This window comes from Lissotriton helveticus, chromosome 5_1 (genome assembly GCF_964261635.1).
Source record: "Lissotriton helveticus chromosome 5_1, aLisHel1.1, whole genome shotgun sequence".
Classification (NCBI taxonomy): domain Eukaryota; kingdom Metazoa; phylum Chordata; class Amphibia; order Caudata; family Salamandridae; genus Lissotriton; species Lissotriton helveticus.
Window position 1 is genome coordinate 2,054,764,327 of NC_136065.1, and position 17,249 is coordinate 2,054,781,575.

The window sequence follows — 17,249 nt, forward strand, 5'->3', positions numbered from 1 at the left end:
ACGAAGACTTCGACGATGAATGGTGGTGGTGTGTCTGCGCCTAGTCCCACGACCTCCCTCTCAACGGGGACCTCGAGTGGCACAGAGCCGACTGCCAGGCCTCAAGAAGCTTTCGGGACCGCTCCCGCAAAGACTTGGGGTTCATGGGCCGACAGTCGGAGCACGACTTTGAGAAGTGGTCTCGCTCTAGACACCAGAGGCACACGAGGTGTGAGTCATTGACTGACATCAGGAGTCACAGGGTTTGAAGCCGGTACGTTGAATGTACATCCCTACTTGCACCAGGAGTCGAACAACTTTAGCCAAAAAGTGACTAAGGGAACCGCTCTCTCTGGATCTGAGCTGGCTGGTGCGGAAAAAGAAAGACCTGACGTCAGCAAGCAGGGGCAGTGTCTAAGTAGATACTGCAACGTCATTCCGGCGATTACGACACCAACGACGAAAGCAGAGTCGATCGATGCCACCTACCAACACGCAGGGGTACTGCTAAAGAAAACTTCTCCGGATCCAGTCTGACACCTGTGGGTAATTCTAAGGTAAGGAATCTATAACTAATAGTCTCTTTCAGTTGTCCTACATCATTGTGGCCGGATGTATGACGTTACAACGCATACTTTTACAACGCCTACCTTTACAACACATTTTTTACACCGCAAAATCCATTACAACGCACACCATTACAACGCATGCCATTACAACGAATTCTTTGAAACTACCTTTACAACGCATACCATTACTACGCATTACATTACATTGCATATAAGGTAAGTGTTGGATAGTGTAGAGGTAAAAATTACTATTCTAACTCCAGGGGGTGCAACAGTAGGGTAAGTGTTGGATAGTGTAGGGGTAAAAATTACTATTCTAACTCCAGGGGGTGCAACAGTAGGGTAAGTGTTGGATGGTAAGTTATGCGTTGTAATGGTATGCGTTGTAATGACTGAGTTGTAATGGCATGCGTTGTAGTGGTGTGCGTTGTAGTGTCATGCGTTGTAATGACTGCGTTGTAAATGCATGCGTTGTAATGGATTTTGCGTTGGAAACGTTTCGTTGTAATGGTAGTGCGCTGTAAAAGTTGCGTTGTAAAGGATGTTCCCCATTGTGGCCTGTCTGCATCTAAGGCATCATTGTGTTTGTTATTGTCTTCTCACCACAAAATTTTAATAAAGAGATGCTTTCCAAAAATAATACGATCTTTCTGGGTGAGCACCCTCATTGTCTGAGAGGTAATGATTAATCCTAAATGAACCGATGTTGATATCGCTTCGTGCTTCATAGTGATACTGAGAAGCTATTCAACTAACTGAGAAGTACATATTATTTTCCTAATAAATGCAACCTATCCCTTATCGATACTAAAAGCATTGTCGGGTGATGAGGACATAGGTTTTCCTACTGGAAGTCTCTGTTTACATGGTTCGCTCAAAAATGGCAAAACTATTTTTACTAGCTTATGGATGTCCACCTCCTTAGAAGCGCAGAGTACGAAAAGAGAGAGACATTATTCAGAAACCATCTTACAGAGCTTTCCTCCTGACTTCCATGTTACCATGTTAACCCTTTGAAACCGTTGAATCCCTGCTGTCTTCGCCTATGAGCACTGTTCATATGGGTCTGCCCAGTAAACACACTAACATTTGATCCATTCCTTGTTTCCCGCCAGGAACCGAATGCAACTCCATGCGACACATACTGGATGTATTTGTTCCTGATAAGGTAAGTGGCGCCAGCCCAGCATCTTCATACTGATGGGTCTGGATGGGCAGAGGGGCACATAGAAGGCACTCTGGATGGGTCAAAGTGCACAAAGAAAGTACTGGGAAACTGCATTGCAGGCCTGTGGGTTACCATTCAATATTTACTTGCAAGTTATCTATTCCACTAGTTGTCTCACATTAACTTATTCCATTTGAACTTAAACAGCTCAAGGACTGGTACTTTGTTCCATACTCCATTACTTGAGTAAATGCATAAATGGGTATGTGTTCTACTCCAATGTGCAACATAACACCTAAATCTTGGTGGTAGGAGGCCCTCTGAGAGCTCCTGGAAATGTTTATGAGTCACATAACATATATGCACCCACAAAGGGTAAACACAGCCAAGCTAGGCCATTGTGGCTTCCCTTTATATGTGAGTATAAGTACAGTGGTTCAGTACACAGCTCCCAAAGCCTCTGGCTTCTTACTTGGTTTGCCAGACTGGATACCCCTGGTCCCCACAGCTTTCTGATCAGAAACATTACGTTACAAGGGGCAGAGAAAAGATTATCATAGACGGGACAGGGTGGACTCCTGAGTCCCTCCTTGGCTAATGCCACCCCCTCTTCCCGCCAGGATGCTAGCCGAACAGGGAGCATTGATGAAGGCAAGAATCCCGTGCATAGGCCAACCATCAAGAGCATCCAAGGGTCCACTGATGGACTTCCAGGCTGGAAAGCTGAGGAAATATTTTCCCACTGTAGTAAGGCAAATTCCTCCCTGTTTCCCTGGTGGAGAGTCAACATTGTTTCCTTGGTTTGGTTGGTCGTGGGGAGGGAGTCAAAGTAGTGTACTGTGGATTCTACTTCATCTGGCCACTGCTGGATGTGTATCATGTGTTTCATCTATGGGTAAATACAGAAACACATTGAATGGTCTTTTGTCCCTCTCAGAATTCAAATATCCCCCAGCCCCGCCCCCCCATCACTCGTTGGCTGTATCTTTTCCCATGATCCCGTACAATGCTCCACCACCATTCCAATAAATTTGCACTACACAAATACCACAAACACACAATCTGTCCTTAGGTGAGATGACCACCAAGGATTTAGCTTTGAGAATGCTTGACCTCATGTTAACCTCAATACTTGGCTTTGTGAATATTTCTTGTCTGTCAAATGGAAGAGGCACGTCAGTCTGACCCTAATGGAAGATCAGAGATGATCCTGGCAGTGCACATCCACGCCTATATTTACCCTTCTGCCTACACCGCTCTGTACAAATGGCACAAGGCAGAGCTCAGTAGCAGAAGCATCATCTTTGCATACTCATTGATTGTTTCCTCATATAACCTGCTTGTCCTAGAGGAAATCACAGAGGAAGCCAGAATGAGATTTTCTGTTTTCATAAATAGAGCCTGCCTGGATGCTGTTGGTGCTAGCTGGGTTGGGGTGAAAGGAAGCATTGCTATAGTTCCTGGGGTGCAGAAGCCAAGGGTACACGTTGAACAATACGTTGAAGGTGGAGCTTCTGGCTTGGGGGCGGAGCTTGCGGCCCGGAGGCGGAACGTGCGGCCCAGTGGTGGAGATTTCAGCCATGGCTAAATACCCACCTCCGAGCCAGAAGCTCCGCCTCCAAGCCACAAGCTCCGCCCCCAAGCCGCAAGCTCCGCCTCCGGGCCGGAATTTCCGTCCCGAGTGCGGACGTAAAGTTAGTAGTCTTAAATCTATTCTGTGAATACCGAAAGTAGTAAATTCATTCTGTGAATCCCGAAAGTAGTACGTTCACTCTGTGAATCCCATAAGTAGTAAGTGCATTCTGTGAATACCAAATAGTAGTAAGTTTAGGATTTAGTCTTAAATTCATTCTGTGAATCGGGTCCAGTGTCCTTTACAATTAATGAAGCAGTGTAGATAGATCTTTCTTACATTGAACAATGAGTCCAGTTCTGGAAGCTGGTTGTAAAGTCACAAGTAGGGGTGAAAGCAGAGTCTGGATGTCGTTCACTCCTCTGAAGAGGCTGAAGGAAACTCAGCACGAAGACCAGATTGAAACCAAAAAGACTGGACCACGCAGGTGCCAAATGAGCCAAACCCAACGCCTTGCAGGGCCCAAATCACCCAAAATATGTCTTCTTTCGAATGGAAATATGTTCATCTGCCCAGGCCTTGTTGGCAGGATGTCAGACTATAAGGGGGAGAGGGGATCTGGACGTGCCAGCAACAAGGCAGGCATGCTTTATTTTCCTGTGCCAGCCCTTGAGTCATCCAGTTCAAGAATTGCCATGTTGTGTAGTCATGTGCCATTTCAATGGGCTGGTCCTGTTCTAGTGATGGTGTTTCCTGATCAGGAAGTCTCTCCCTGTGCAGTTTTATTGAACTCAAACATAACTACACAACGGAGGCTCTTTCTTTAGCAGAGGAAGGGTCTGAACCATCGTACCAGTTGTACTTCCTCAAGCCAGACTCTCACTTGCTGGGCACCTCCCTTGATCCCTGCTGCTCCACCTGCTCTAAGTCTGTACCAGCTTGATTAGATACAGGAACTATAGCTTATTTCATGTTAATTTCTGTTTGGTAGATTTCTGGCAAATGGCTCATGGTTGCAAAAGCCCACTCACAACCCGGTAAAATGGAAGAGGAAGATGACCCATGGATAGAATATTCCTACGATGGACACAATCTGACAATTCATGAAGGTCGCGGCAAGTAAGTTACAACCAAAAAAGTATTCAATGTAGTTACCTGACTGATTTAACGTGCCAGGAGTTGATCGCTTCCACCTGTGGGACTCAAGCCACTATTGCATAGGGGCAGACGCTGTCTAGTGGATAGGTTGAAGTTGACTTTCTATGTTATGATGTTGCTTAAGGCTTAGAGGATGTCACCAAATGGAGATGTTGGTGGGTCTGCGTATGTGAAGTCTAGCCCTGGTTTCTCTCTAGTGCACTTCTTTGATTGTGGGTAAATGAGTATATTAGTGCCTCTTTCTCTAAAAACTAGGGGGCATATCATCAAGAGGGGGCGATAATTATCGCTAAGTGCACTTAGCGCTAGGATAATTATCGCCACCCAACTCTGAATTTTATCGCGGAGATAGCGTGCTATCAGCAACGCTTATCTCCACAGTGATAAAATTCAGAGTTCAAGCTGCCTAACTGTGTGATTATCTCTGGAAATCCAGCGATAATCACACAACTTTTGGCGATAGCTTGCTGAAAGCGTCGATAATCTTTTAACGCCCCCTTGTTGATATGCCCCCCTAGGAGTGGTTAGAAACATCTACAGCGTGAATGTGCTGATTTGAGCCTAATTAGTATCTACGACCTCACAGTGTCATACAATAACTGACCACCAGGTGTCACTATGGTATACCTACTGTCTGCCTGTGCACTGTAAAGTAAGCCCTCAGAATGTTGATTGATACCACTCTCAATATCTGTTCAGCTGAGGTTTCCAGGGGTCAGTTCCAGTCAGTACAAGCCCAGGAGTTCATAACTTTGAATGATCACATGGGAACCATGGGCAACTTGAAGCCTGATTATAAAGGAAATGCCACCAGCAACAAGAACTCTGGTACAATTAGTCATGAGGCTCTTGACCGAACGGGTGCCATGCAAAACCTTCTTTCTCGCCTTTAACCTTTGGAAATGCCAGAGGCTTTCTTGGGAATGGATGGGTATAAAATCTATTTCATAAACCTCTATGAGCCGGGTCTGGTGGCTCAGTGCACTAATGCGTCCATTGCAGGGACCTGTGTTCGACCTCATGGTCACAGGTTCAAATCCTGGCGGGTCCACTCAGCCGTTCATCCATCTGAGGTCGATAAAATGAGTACCATTGATTTGGGTAACAATGAACATCTGTTATTCAGAGCCAAGAGACCTCTGGGTGAACGTGCACTTTACAAATACACATGTTATGTTATGAGATGGGCTACTGTGAGTATGGTTAGGGTTTTTTGGATTCTGTGCTACCTAGGTAAGCATGGGCGGATCTAGCGGATCTCGCGTACGCGAAATTGCGGATTTACGGATTCGCAATCCGCGAAGATACGCGAACTCTCGCGGATTTGCGGATTTTCCCGTTTTTTGTGTTGGCGCGCGTTCGCGCCGATTTTGGGACAAGTTCGCAATTGCGAACTTACTTTTCGGCTCGCAACGGCCGCGACTATGTTGTTTCTACGTCTGGTTTATCATCACAGGTTCACAGCACCCTCTGTTTCACCACTGCCACCCTCTGGGACACCCATGCCACCCTCTGGTACATCCTCACTGCCACCCATTAGGTTTATTTATCACTGTAGATTATGGTGGTTGAAAAAAGCAAGCACACCTGCCCTTCTTCAACTGCCATCAATTAATTTGTGGGTCATTAATGTGTCAGTAATTTTGAAACTTCCAGTCTGGCTGGCACCTGCTTCCTTCCTTATCTGTAATTTGCTTTTTGTTGCAGTGAATTTTTTTTTCACAGGACCTTTATGGTCTACTTGTAGCTATTCTATGAGCCTGCTGTTTGGGTCATAGCAGGGTCATAGAATAGTTGCAAACTCTGGAGGGGCCCCTCAGGAAGCACTACCTTGAATGTTACTAATGTTAAGTTTGAACTTTTGCACCTGCTCATTGCTTTCAGTTTAGCTAAAATCGTTTTTTCTGCAATTTTGCGCGTTTTTTGGGGCGCGAATCCGTGCGAGATCGATTTCGGAAGCCGCGAATGCGTGCGAATACAAAATTTTTTTTTTGCGACGTGTATGTTCGCGTGATCTTGCGCGTGTTCGCGAGGCGCTTCTAGCTATACGTTTGCCAAGTTACCCTATCGGTCGTACACGGGCGCGGCCATCTTGTTTGCGTGACGTAATTCCGTTTCCGGCCGCTATGTGTAATCTCGCAAAGTGTGCTGCTCGCTAGTACAATTTCGCGCGTGCTCGCGAGGAAAATCTCGCGCGAACTTACCCACGCGGTCGTGAACGGGCGCGGCCATCTTGTTTCTCATTCATTGCTATGGTTCTGGGCATGCTTTCTCTATCCTCTCTCAATCTCTGCCATCCTTTGCTTGTTTGAAGTTTATTTGATCTAATTTTACTTATTATCTATCCCTCTATTTTTCTAGCTCTATATTTTTGTGTTTTCTGCTGCTTTTAGTTACTTTTAAACTACTTTTTTAAACTCTTTTCTTTTCTTCTTCACTATTCTATTTCTTGTTTATCATTTAACTGTATTTCTGCCCAGACCATGGTAAAGGGAGCCGGGAAGCACCCTGAGAAGGGGAAGGGTCCCGCACCCCGTGCCCGGCTCCCGTGCGGGCGTTTGAGGGGGGAGCAAGTGGTGCCGCGGGAGATCTTCAGTGCGGAGGAAGTGGCGGCACTCATCTTCCACGTCCAGCGCCGCCTCCCCAAGACGATCCTGGGAGGCGGCAAGATCGCGACTGGCTATGGCATCCGGGAGCGCCGCAAGCGGTGGGAGAAGGTGTGCCGGGCCATGTATAAGCTCTCTGGGGTCCGGCGCACATATAACCAGGCCACCCACCGCTGGACCGATGTCATGGACCGGGAACGGGACTTGCTGGACGCGCTCGGCGTAGAGGTCCCCGGGCTTGGTGAGTAGTAGTAGCTATTCATTTACTACTCTGTTTTATCCGGCTCTGTTATTTGCAAATCTTTGTTCTTTACCAAGAGCAATAATGCTGCCGATTACATTGAGGTAAATTATATTTCAAAATCTTCTATGCATTTCAGGTGCACTGCTCTCCTTCTCAGTAGCCTTGCTTGCTACTATGCTTCTTTGTTTTGTATGTTGTGTTCAGAAGCATTTCATTGGCCTGAGAAATTATGTATGAGTGTAGTGTAAAGATAAGAACTGCGTAATGCTAGACACTAAGGGTCATATTTTCAATTACCGGCGCATCCCTGCAAAGTAGCAGGGATGCGGCAGTAATTGTGTGCCATGCCACCACCACCCATTGGCCCAAAACGTCACAGAAGCCTTACGCATCTGTGCCGTAAAGGCAGCGCATTGCTGGAGTTGCGTGCCAACGATGGCGCAGCTCCAGCAATGCTCTGGGGTACCCTATCTCCCCAATGCTGCATCAAGCCGTACGTCGGCTTCAAGCGCGCAGGGTTTGAGTCATGCATCATTGTCCTAAAAGTGACTGATTGACATCTTGTAGATTTCCCTCAGCCACTTTTAGGATTCGTTCCTGCGCAGGTATGCCCTCCCTTGCGCCGGAACGCCCCCTGATGGCGCAGGGCTTTACAACGTGATGCATCGCCCATATGCCCATATGTGTTTTTTTTTAATATATACGCCGCACCAACACCATGGCGAGTCTTTTGTTCTGCCGCTGCGTCACAAAAGGCACGCAACAATGGAGGAAAATGAGCCGCAAGGGACTTCTAAATCAGCCCCAACAGACTGAAGTCCAGTCCTTCCTTTAGACACATGGCTATAAGAAGAAATAGTGGCGGTGGTGGGTGGATTGATAGTTTGAGTATTCACTGATCTGCAAGCAGGATGGACTTTGTCTGTCACTTCGCGTGCTGCGGACTGCTGCCTGCAGTGCCAGGCCTAGGCAAACCTCTTTAGTAGTCTGTTTATTGAGTTACATAGGAACTTTCTAAGTCAACGTTCCGCAAATCAGGCAATACGAATAACGTAGTATACCACATGAGATAGATCCCGTGGAATAGTTGTCTATCTATTTGCTATTTCTCCAAAATATTTTGTTATTGTTCTTTTGAAATGTTTGATTTGGTTGAAAAATCTCATCCATGTTTTCTGGTCTTTCTTTCTTTCATGTTGTACATCAGCTCCCCCCAAGGGCAAGAGGACACAGGAGGAGGGTGCTGAGGATGCAGGCCAGGATCGGGCAGGCGAGGGCTCCTTTGCTGGCCCCAGTAAGTTTACATTTTAATAAAGAGTACCTATTTTTTCCTAGCGTTCCTCATTCGATTTTTTCTAAATCGTCTTTGATCTTCTTGTAGACTGGATATAAATTCTTATCCTGCCTCGAATATGACTCCCTGTGGTATTACTAGACTATTCTTATTAGTCTGTCTGTGTAGCTAACTAAGATTGGACATTTGGCAATTCCATTGGACTCCCATTCTATTCAGCAATAGCTCTATGCACTGTCTCCTTACTGACTAGATAGTGTGGCAGAGTCATTCAGCTCCCGAAGTCACCGATTATTGATCCCCAATGATCTCTAGATTATCGTACGCAGGACAAGAGAGTACGGAGTCACAGCACAGTCAAGAAGTGTCAGAGGCACTCATGCTTGCAAAAATTCCAAAACCTTTAGCTCATCCACTCTAGTCTGGAGGAACAAAAACCACAGAGTCTATTTAAGTTTAAAAGCTTTATTAAAAGTAAACACATTTATTAAAATCTACTTTGTCATAAAACTATTTAACTGAAAACGGAAAAGTGGTTAGTGCTGACGATTAATTGGACACATTTCTTGTGGTCGAGCCGAGCTCTCACCTGGTTTGAACTTGATCCTGGTCGTGTTCTTAGGAGTCAAGCTTCTGTCTGTTAGGAGAAAAAGTGGTGCGTGTTAAAAATCAAAAGCAAGCATTCATCAGTTGTGCATAAAAGTGCAGCAAGACAACAGCCTTCCCTGGAAAAAGGGACATTTTTACTTTGGAGTAGACAGTCACAAATTATTACATTGTATTCAGTTTTTTTAACATTTCTCCTAGACCAAATATTATATAGTAGTGAGTGGTGTATTCTAACATTCTTAAATGTACTTTGTAGGTGTAACATCTGGTGACGGGGCCAGCGCGGAGGTGGCTGTGTTGGGCGAGAACTCGGAGGACTCTGGGGAGGAGGCGGTGCAAGAGCCGGCGTACGGTCCTGTGGGGGTTCAAACGGTGGTGGCGGAAACAGGTAAGCTATATATTCCTTACTTATTGAGATTGAAGACTGCATAGTGTGCTTTCTGCACGGGTGTATTACAAATCAACCAGGTAGTAGCCTCCTCGAAATGTACTTCGACTTAGCTGTGAAGTTTTTGGTGAGAAGAATCCCAATAAGTTCTTAGACGAACGTGATGGATGGGATGAACGAAAAGCGAAAGAAGGGTGTAAGTAAGTGGGACGCAAACTTGTATGATGGCTGGCAAAGAAGAACGATATGTGTTTGCTTGGCCCCCGAGGTGGCTGGGAAGGAAAGAATATGGTATGGTGCATGGCTGGGTCAATGATGAAGCAAGGATGGGTGGAAGGACAGCAGCCTGGGTGGGTGAAACAGAAACTGTATGTGTGCGTATACTTTGACTGAATGGATGCCTGGAGCATGGTATTCTCTGACTCTTAGATAGCACATGTGTATCTAGAGAGAGTAGATGGTCGCCAGATGAACTAAGTGTTACCTTGAAGAGCATGTACCACCGCACCCGCACGTCCGTTCCAGTGCAGGGAAGGCAAGGAAAAGAAATTGTAAATGTGTCCAATACTACCATGAATAGTAGCAGTACTTTGTATTGCGTCTGCAATCACAGCATATATCTGGTTATTACGGTGGACACTCCGTACCTCTCTTAATAACTTTAGTTTACTTGTAGTACGTCATTCATGTGTGGGTGTATCACTGTTCACTCAATATTAAGCAAAGCACCTAAAGTCATCCCATATGTCATCAAATATGTCCCATGTGAAGTGATAGATAATCAAATTAGTTAGCTTCTTCATTTTCCTTTTCTAGTACTCATTTGCACTGTAGGGTGAAAGGTAAATTAATTAAGCAGTAGCCCTTGTAACAGAGTATTCTCAGTGCCACCCGTAATAGAAAAGTAATAGCTTCACCACCTGCATGTACTGGACCGGTACAGTAACGCAAGTCTGTCTCACTCATCATGGTGTGCAACTTTTTTTCTCGGGTGCAAGTTCACTGTGCTGTCCATGTCATTCTGCCGGCTTGCATAAGATAACGTACCAATTTCCCTAAACAAGAGAGAAGAAGAAGAATAAGACTGGTGTACTGTCATAGTCGACTGTAATGGAAGTCCATAGTGGTCGTAGAATTTGTTCATTAAACTACCACTAATGTTAGAGCAAGGATGCAGAAGTGGGAGGTTACATAGATACTGTCCTCAATAGTTATGTACTGTGCTTTCAATTTGCTACTTGTACTGTGACCCAACTTTCGGCTCAATCACTTTGTGTTATTAATGCTAAGGAGCATTGGTTACAGACTATGTCTTTCTTTCTTCATATAGTTGCTCCTTCCAAATCAACAACACGGAGGGAGCAGGCTAGAATGGCCCGGCAACGGAGGCTGGAGGCCACTGTCGCCGAATATCGGCGGCTGGTGGCCCTGGAGGAGGAGGAGGACACGCAGTCGAGCGGGGCAACAACAACATCCTCGACTGGGACCGCTGCATCCTCCTCCGTGACTAAGCCAGCGGGACCGAGCCGGGCTAACAAAGACAACCGCCACCGCCAAGCAACAGAAATACCAGCTGCCCCCCACAGGAGCTGCAAGGAACGCCAACGCCGCCTACGAGTCCGAATGTCCAACCTGGAGCAGGAGGTCCTGAAGTATAAGAACTTGGTTAAGGGCCTCCGCTCCGAGCTTGCCACCCTCCGCAAGGAGTATGATGCCCATGCCGCAAAATGCACCAGCACCAGCACCCTCCAGTAGTGGAGTGTCCCTTGCCCTTTTTTTATAGACTTTTGGGGGGTGGGATTTGGGAGTTGGGATCGTTTTGGGACGTTTCAAAGACAATCGTTAGGGTTAGGGTGGGTGAGGGAGATTATTTTGTTAGGGCTACATAAATATATTTTTAAACTTTATCTGACCATACCTGTTTTTTACTGCTTTTCAGTCTGGTGGGTGGGGGGCGGGGGTGTAACAGTAACTTTGTTTTCCTGAACAGTCGTAGGACTTTAGTAGTACAACCGTCAATCTCTTGTCTACTCCGAAATAATACTCCATTATACTACCTCCCACCAAACGCTTATCTTACCTGTAATTTGTGTTAGAAATTAGGGCTAGGCCCAGGGCTGGCTCCACGTGAAATGGGGATTAACGTTGTCAATCCTGGGCAGGTGACATTTCCTCATTGCGGTGGTACTAGTGGTGTGACACAGTGGCAGTTGCATGCCTATGGAAAAAAAGAAAACGAAACCTTGTTTGTCCTTACTGTAGCATTACAACGGTTACGGTACGATCGAGAATATAGCAGGTGACAGACAGAACAGTGCCATAATGTAGCCTAACAAATGGTAAAGTATTTGCTTGCAAGTATAACTAGTACTTGCGTTGAATTTATTTGACATTGGCTACTACTACTAGAAGATATAGTACTGAAGCTGAGTAAGTCTAGAAGATATCCTCGTATTCCTTCACCAGCCTGTTGCTATGACCTTATCCTCCCCAGCAAGTGTGTGGAATTATTGATGTCATTTTAGTCAGACATCAAGCAAAACAACACAGCCCGGGGGAAGAGGGTTAGGGTTTGTAAAATGGATGGGAATGGGGGTTTCTTTTTGGGTAGGTTTTGTTGAGAGAAGAAAAAAAAAGCAGAGCATGGACAAACAATAATTGAAGATAAAGACAATCTTTGGTTACAAACTAAAGCTAAGCACATGCAGTCACACTCATAGAATAAAACAATGGATACTGTATCTGTATTGCGTATGTTGTTGGAGTTGTCCTGTTGAATTTGGTAAGTAAGTTGCATGCAGCAAACAATTCCTCTTATTGGCGGCACTCCTCCATTCCAGCTGACGCTTCGTCCATCAATGTTGGTGACCACTGACAGAAGACACCCTGTCCACTGCCTGCCTGGCGGATGTTGACTGAAACCCGGCCTGTAATTATTGAACGGAAAACAGGAAGTGCTATTACAATACCACTGATAAATAAATAAAAGGTATGTACGCTGTGTGGTTCAAAAAGTGACACTTTGATTTCCCTAATAGACAGTACAATATTTTTGAAATTGCGTGCTCTGTCTGAGTCACCTTTTTAAGGATAAATAAGTATGGCCAAAATATTATAGCGGATCTTTCCCCTCAAGGTAGATGTACTGTAAACTGTGTTTTAGAACAAAATTTGACCTTCCCAGCAATGCTCCCACCAAGACCCTTACTAAAGCCAGTCGCAAAAATGTAGAAGAACCCCAATCAGATCTCCAAAAACGATGCCTAGCAGAAAAATGGTTACAAAACGTACTTTGAAAGTAACAGTAGGCCCAAATACAGACCGTGGATTGTATTCAAACCACTTGCAAGTAAGCAAAAGTATCCATAGCCAGCATCGCTCCAACAGTGCTCTACAACACCAGAACTGCGTTGCAATAGAACCCCCCGAAACACATGCAATCCTGCTGCTAGGGCTAACCCTAACGAACCCTAACTTACAAAAAGTGCCAAAACTGGTGTTTCCTTCAGGATTTTGTCCAAAACACTTCTATCCGGTATTAGACCTTCCCAGGAATGCCCCAGGCAAGACCCGTCAACCCACCCGGAAAAAACCACCCGACAACACCCCCAAACAGCGAAAAAGCTAAATCTCATACTTACAATATCTCTCGGCCTTCGGTCCAAACGCGGCGCTGTGCAGCTAGGTCATCATCATCATCAATCATCATAACTCCTGTTTTCCACCACGGATTTCCTGAAAAGCAAATGCAATCAAGATTAGATTGTCGCAGCAGTGCTTCGACAGAGACCCCGGCCGCAACCCACCCACGAACAGCAGGAAGCCCCCCAAAACGCTACATTGAGCAAGATGACAGAAGAAATAGCAAAAAAAGGCTGTTCCTTCAGGATTTTGTCCAAAACACTTCTATCCGGTATTAGACCTTCCCAGGAATGCCCCAGGCAAGACCCGCCAACCCACCCGGAAAAAACCACCCGACAACACCCCCAAACAGCGAAAAAGCTAAATCTCATACTTACAATATCTCTCGGCCTTCGGTCCAAACGCGGCGCTGTGCAGCTAGGTCATCATCATCATCAATCATCATAACTCCTGTTTTCCACCACGGATTTCCTGAAAAGCAAATGCAATCAAGATTAGATTGTCGCAGCAGTGCTTCGACAGAGACCCCGGCCGCAACCCACCCACGAACAGCAGGAAGCCCCCCAAAACGCTACATTGAGCAAGATGACAGAAGAAATAGCAAAAAAAAGGCTGTTCCTTCAGGATTTTGTCCAAAACACTTCTATCCGGTATTAGACCTTCCCAGGAATGCCCCAGGCAAGACCCGCCAACCCACCCGGAAAAAACCACCCGACAACACCCCCAAACAGCGAAAAAGCTAAATCTCATACTTACAATATCTCTCGGCCTTCGGTCCAAACGCGGCGCTGTGCAGCTAGGTCATCATCATCATCAACTCCTGTTTTCCACCACGGATTTCCTGAAAAGCAAATGCAATCAAGATTAGACTGTCGCAGCAGTGCTCCCAGACACCAAAAATTACCTACAAACACCCGGAACCCCGCCAAAGAGCACCTCAAAGGCAAGCAAGTCAGCAAAAACGGCAAGAAATTTTCACCTCATATTTGGTCCAAAACACTTTTGTCCATTATTAGAGCTTCACAGCAATGGGCCCAAATCCGTCAACTCACCCGCAAAGAAGTACAACACCCCCACAAGTGCTGAGTCTTTCTTCATTGGGCGTAATCCAGCACTCTGCTTTGAGGGAAATCGCAGTCTGGAGGAGGAGGATAGAGGAGCATGTTCTTCAGAACTTGTGAACCTGAGGAATGTAGACTGCGGCACCTTCAAATCAATAAGCAAACAAGTGAAGACAGTTCTGATGATGGTCTTGTTTTTGGGATTAGGTGATTAAAGTTTGAATTAAATTAACTGTGCAAAACAAAGAAAGAGAGACACAAAGCACACAGGAATAAAAGTGAATAAGGACGAAAAAGAAAGTTCTTGATTGATTGTCTCATTTTCAGGGCTCGGTGTCAGGGAATAAGAACAAGATTTCGTCATCATACTCTGCGAATTCAGGCTGGATGAGGTCAGTGCCACCGAACAGAGAACAAATCCCCTCATCTACGTTGCCGTCCTCCTCGTCTTCATGCGGCGTGCTTTCTCGTACTTTGTAATCTGGTGGTATGAGGTGCTGATTCATCTTGATCATTGTCAGCCGCTCCACATTTTTGGGCGAGAGGCGGCTCCGTTTGGGAGTTACAATGCCACCAGCAGCACTGAAAACACGTTCAGAAGACACACTTGCGAGTGGGCAAGACAAATAGTTTATAGCCAGGTTGGAGAGCTGTGGCCACAATTGTTTTTTGCCATGCCAATACTGCAATGGCTCATCATTAAGAAAGACCTCTGTTGAGTCATTCATATAGTCCTGCACCATCGACTCAAGGTCATCAACGGTTCCTCCACTTTGCTTACTTTTTGCTGTGCCTTTGACATTTTTTCGAGAACCATACCCAAGCAAACTTAGCCAATCCTCCTCAGCAGCCACTGTTAGTGTTGTGTGTGGTGCAGATGATCCAGTTGCCGGTGTCTTTAACGGCTGAGAGGTCACTTGTGCCCCAGCCACAGGTGCAGAAGTGGATTCTTGTGACTGGGGATGGCCTGCTGATGCTGCTTCTCCTTCAATAACCTGCCGTTCTTTTTCAAACCTCTTGGCTGACCAGGCTAACCAATGTTTGTACTTTTGAACATCTGCATCAGCAAAAGGAAAGAATGCTTCGCCTGCCAGCGCCTTTTTGTAGCGTGGATCCAGAATAGTAGCACAAATGTAATGCTGTTCTGAGTTGATCATTTTAAGACGTTCATCACCACGTAGGCGCTCTAATAATTTCTCAGACAAAATAAAATGGTCTTTTTTTTTTCCATCTTTTTCAAACTCAGAAGACACCGCCATCAGTTGGTGCTCCAGCATGCACAACAATGGGATAGCTTTTCCCAAATTACAGTCCTCCTGGCTGACTGCACGCATGAAGAACTCAAAAGGACGAAGCATGTCTGTCAGGCTTTTAACTATGTCCCATTGCGCCGCACCCATCCGCATGTCCTCCTTCTGAGATGTAGCCTCTGTGAAGAAATAGTGATCGAGTACCGTATACTGCTCATACAGACGCTCAAGCATGTAGAAGGTTGAGTTCCAACGTGTTGCCACCTCCTGGATGAGTGCTTTCACTGGCATTCCACGTTGAAGTAGCAGTCTCCGCAGATGCTTCCGGGCCTTAAAAGAATGGCTGAAATGGTTGCACATTTTGCGGCAGGTGGCCATTACCTCGAACGCTGGACTCTGTTTATCACTCAAGAATTTTTGAACTACCAGGTTGATACAGTGCGCCAAACACGGCACTCTAAAATGGTCACCCTTCAACATGGCCTTAACTACATTGGCGCCATTATCCGTGGAAACATAACCAATCTTGCGTTTTAGGGGGGATAGCATTTTCAAGACCTTTTTGTTAAACTCCTCCAAAAGGTTTTCTGCTGTGTGACTTTTCTCCAAGCCAAACATGGCTAGTGTTGCATGTTTCCGAGCAGCTTTGAAAACTTTGTCCGGGTCAACACCTGCGTTTAGCTTTGCTTTAACACCTGAAAAAGAGACCCAGTGTGCAGTGATGCACATGTAATCAGCGCCTGCGCCAATGGTCCACATGTCTGTTGTCAGATGTATTGTGTGAACAGCACTCTTCTGCAAAGCTGCCCCAATCGCCTCCAGCACATCTTCATGTAGTGCTGGAACCGCAACTCTGGCAAAATAGAACCGGCTCGGAACCTTCCATTTAGGGCAGAGCGTTGCCACTAATTCAAGAAAACCTACCGCTTCTACAAAAGAAAAAGGTAGAAGGTCCACAGCTAGCATTTTAGCCAGCTTAGTGTTATACAGACGCGTCAGTGGGTGGTTGCGTTCATATGGCACGTCTGAAGTAAGCATTGTTCTAATGTTGCCCTGGACCAAGCATTTACGGGCTGATAATGACTTCGTTGACCCAATTTTGCTCGCTGGGGAACTTTTGTGCGTTGGTGTCTCACTCGCTCCAACACTCTTAGTGTGCCTCACATTGGGTGTGCTGCTGACAGGGGTACTGGGTGTAAGGGAAGTGTTTGACACGTCTTCTTCCTGCTCGTCATCATCAGATGAAACATCAACGTTTCCTTGAATTTGGCCTTTCTTGATCGCATCTAGGTGCGCAAACCATTTGACAGTGTGCTTTCTCTCAAGATGACCTCTCTGGCCGCCGGTACCATAGTTGGTACCTGACTTACCACGACTAACTGCAAGCTTACAAAGGGTACAAATGGCAAACTTTGGATTTTTGGGACAAACAGTAAAGAAGTCCCAAACTGGGGACTTGAAGTGTCTGTGGGACCTGGAGGAGGCGGCGATACTGGTGGTGGTGGTCATGAAGCTAATGCCAGATGAAGTGGGGGATCTGGATTGCCCAACTTTTGTACGTTTTGCACTTTCACCGCCACTAATTAAGGTCGAGGTTGACGGAGGTCTCTTCTTGACAGAAAGAAATATGGAAGCGGGACGAGTTGGTGTACTACTTAACTCCAATGATTGTGGTGTTTCCACTGCCTCCTCATCGACAACATCATCA

At 45.9% G+C, this 17,249-nt stretch overlaps 1 protein-coding gene across 2 annotated transcripts in view; it reads left to right on the forward strand.

The window, feature by feature from the left end:
* The window catches only part of LOC144756277 (uncharacterized), a 294,158-nt gene that overhangs the window by 222,481 nt on the left and 54,428 nt on the right, over positions 1-17,249 (forward strand). For both annotated transcript variants that reach the window (XM_078645938.1, XM_078645937.1), the window contains 2 exons: positions 1,664-1,716; positions 4,281-4,408. In XM_078645938.1, the coding sequence (XP_078502064.1) occupies positions 1,664-1,716; positions 4,281-4,408 (181 nt within the window). The remainder of the gene's footprint in view (positions 1-1,663; positions 1,717-4,280; positions 4,409-17,249) is intronic.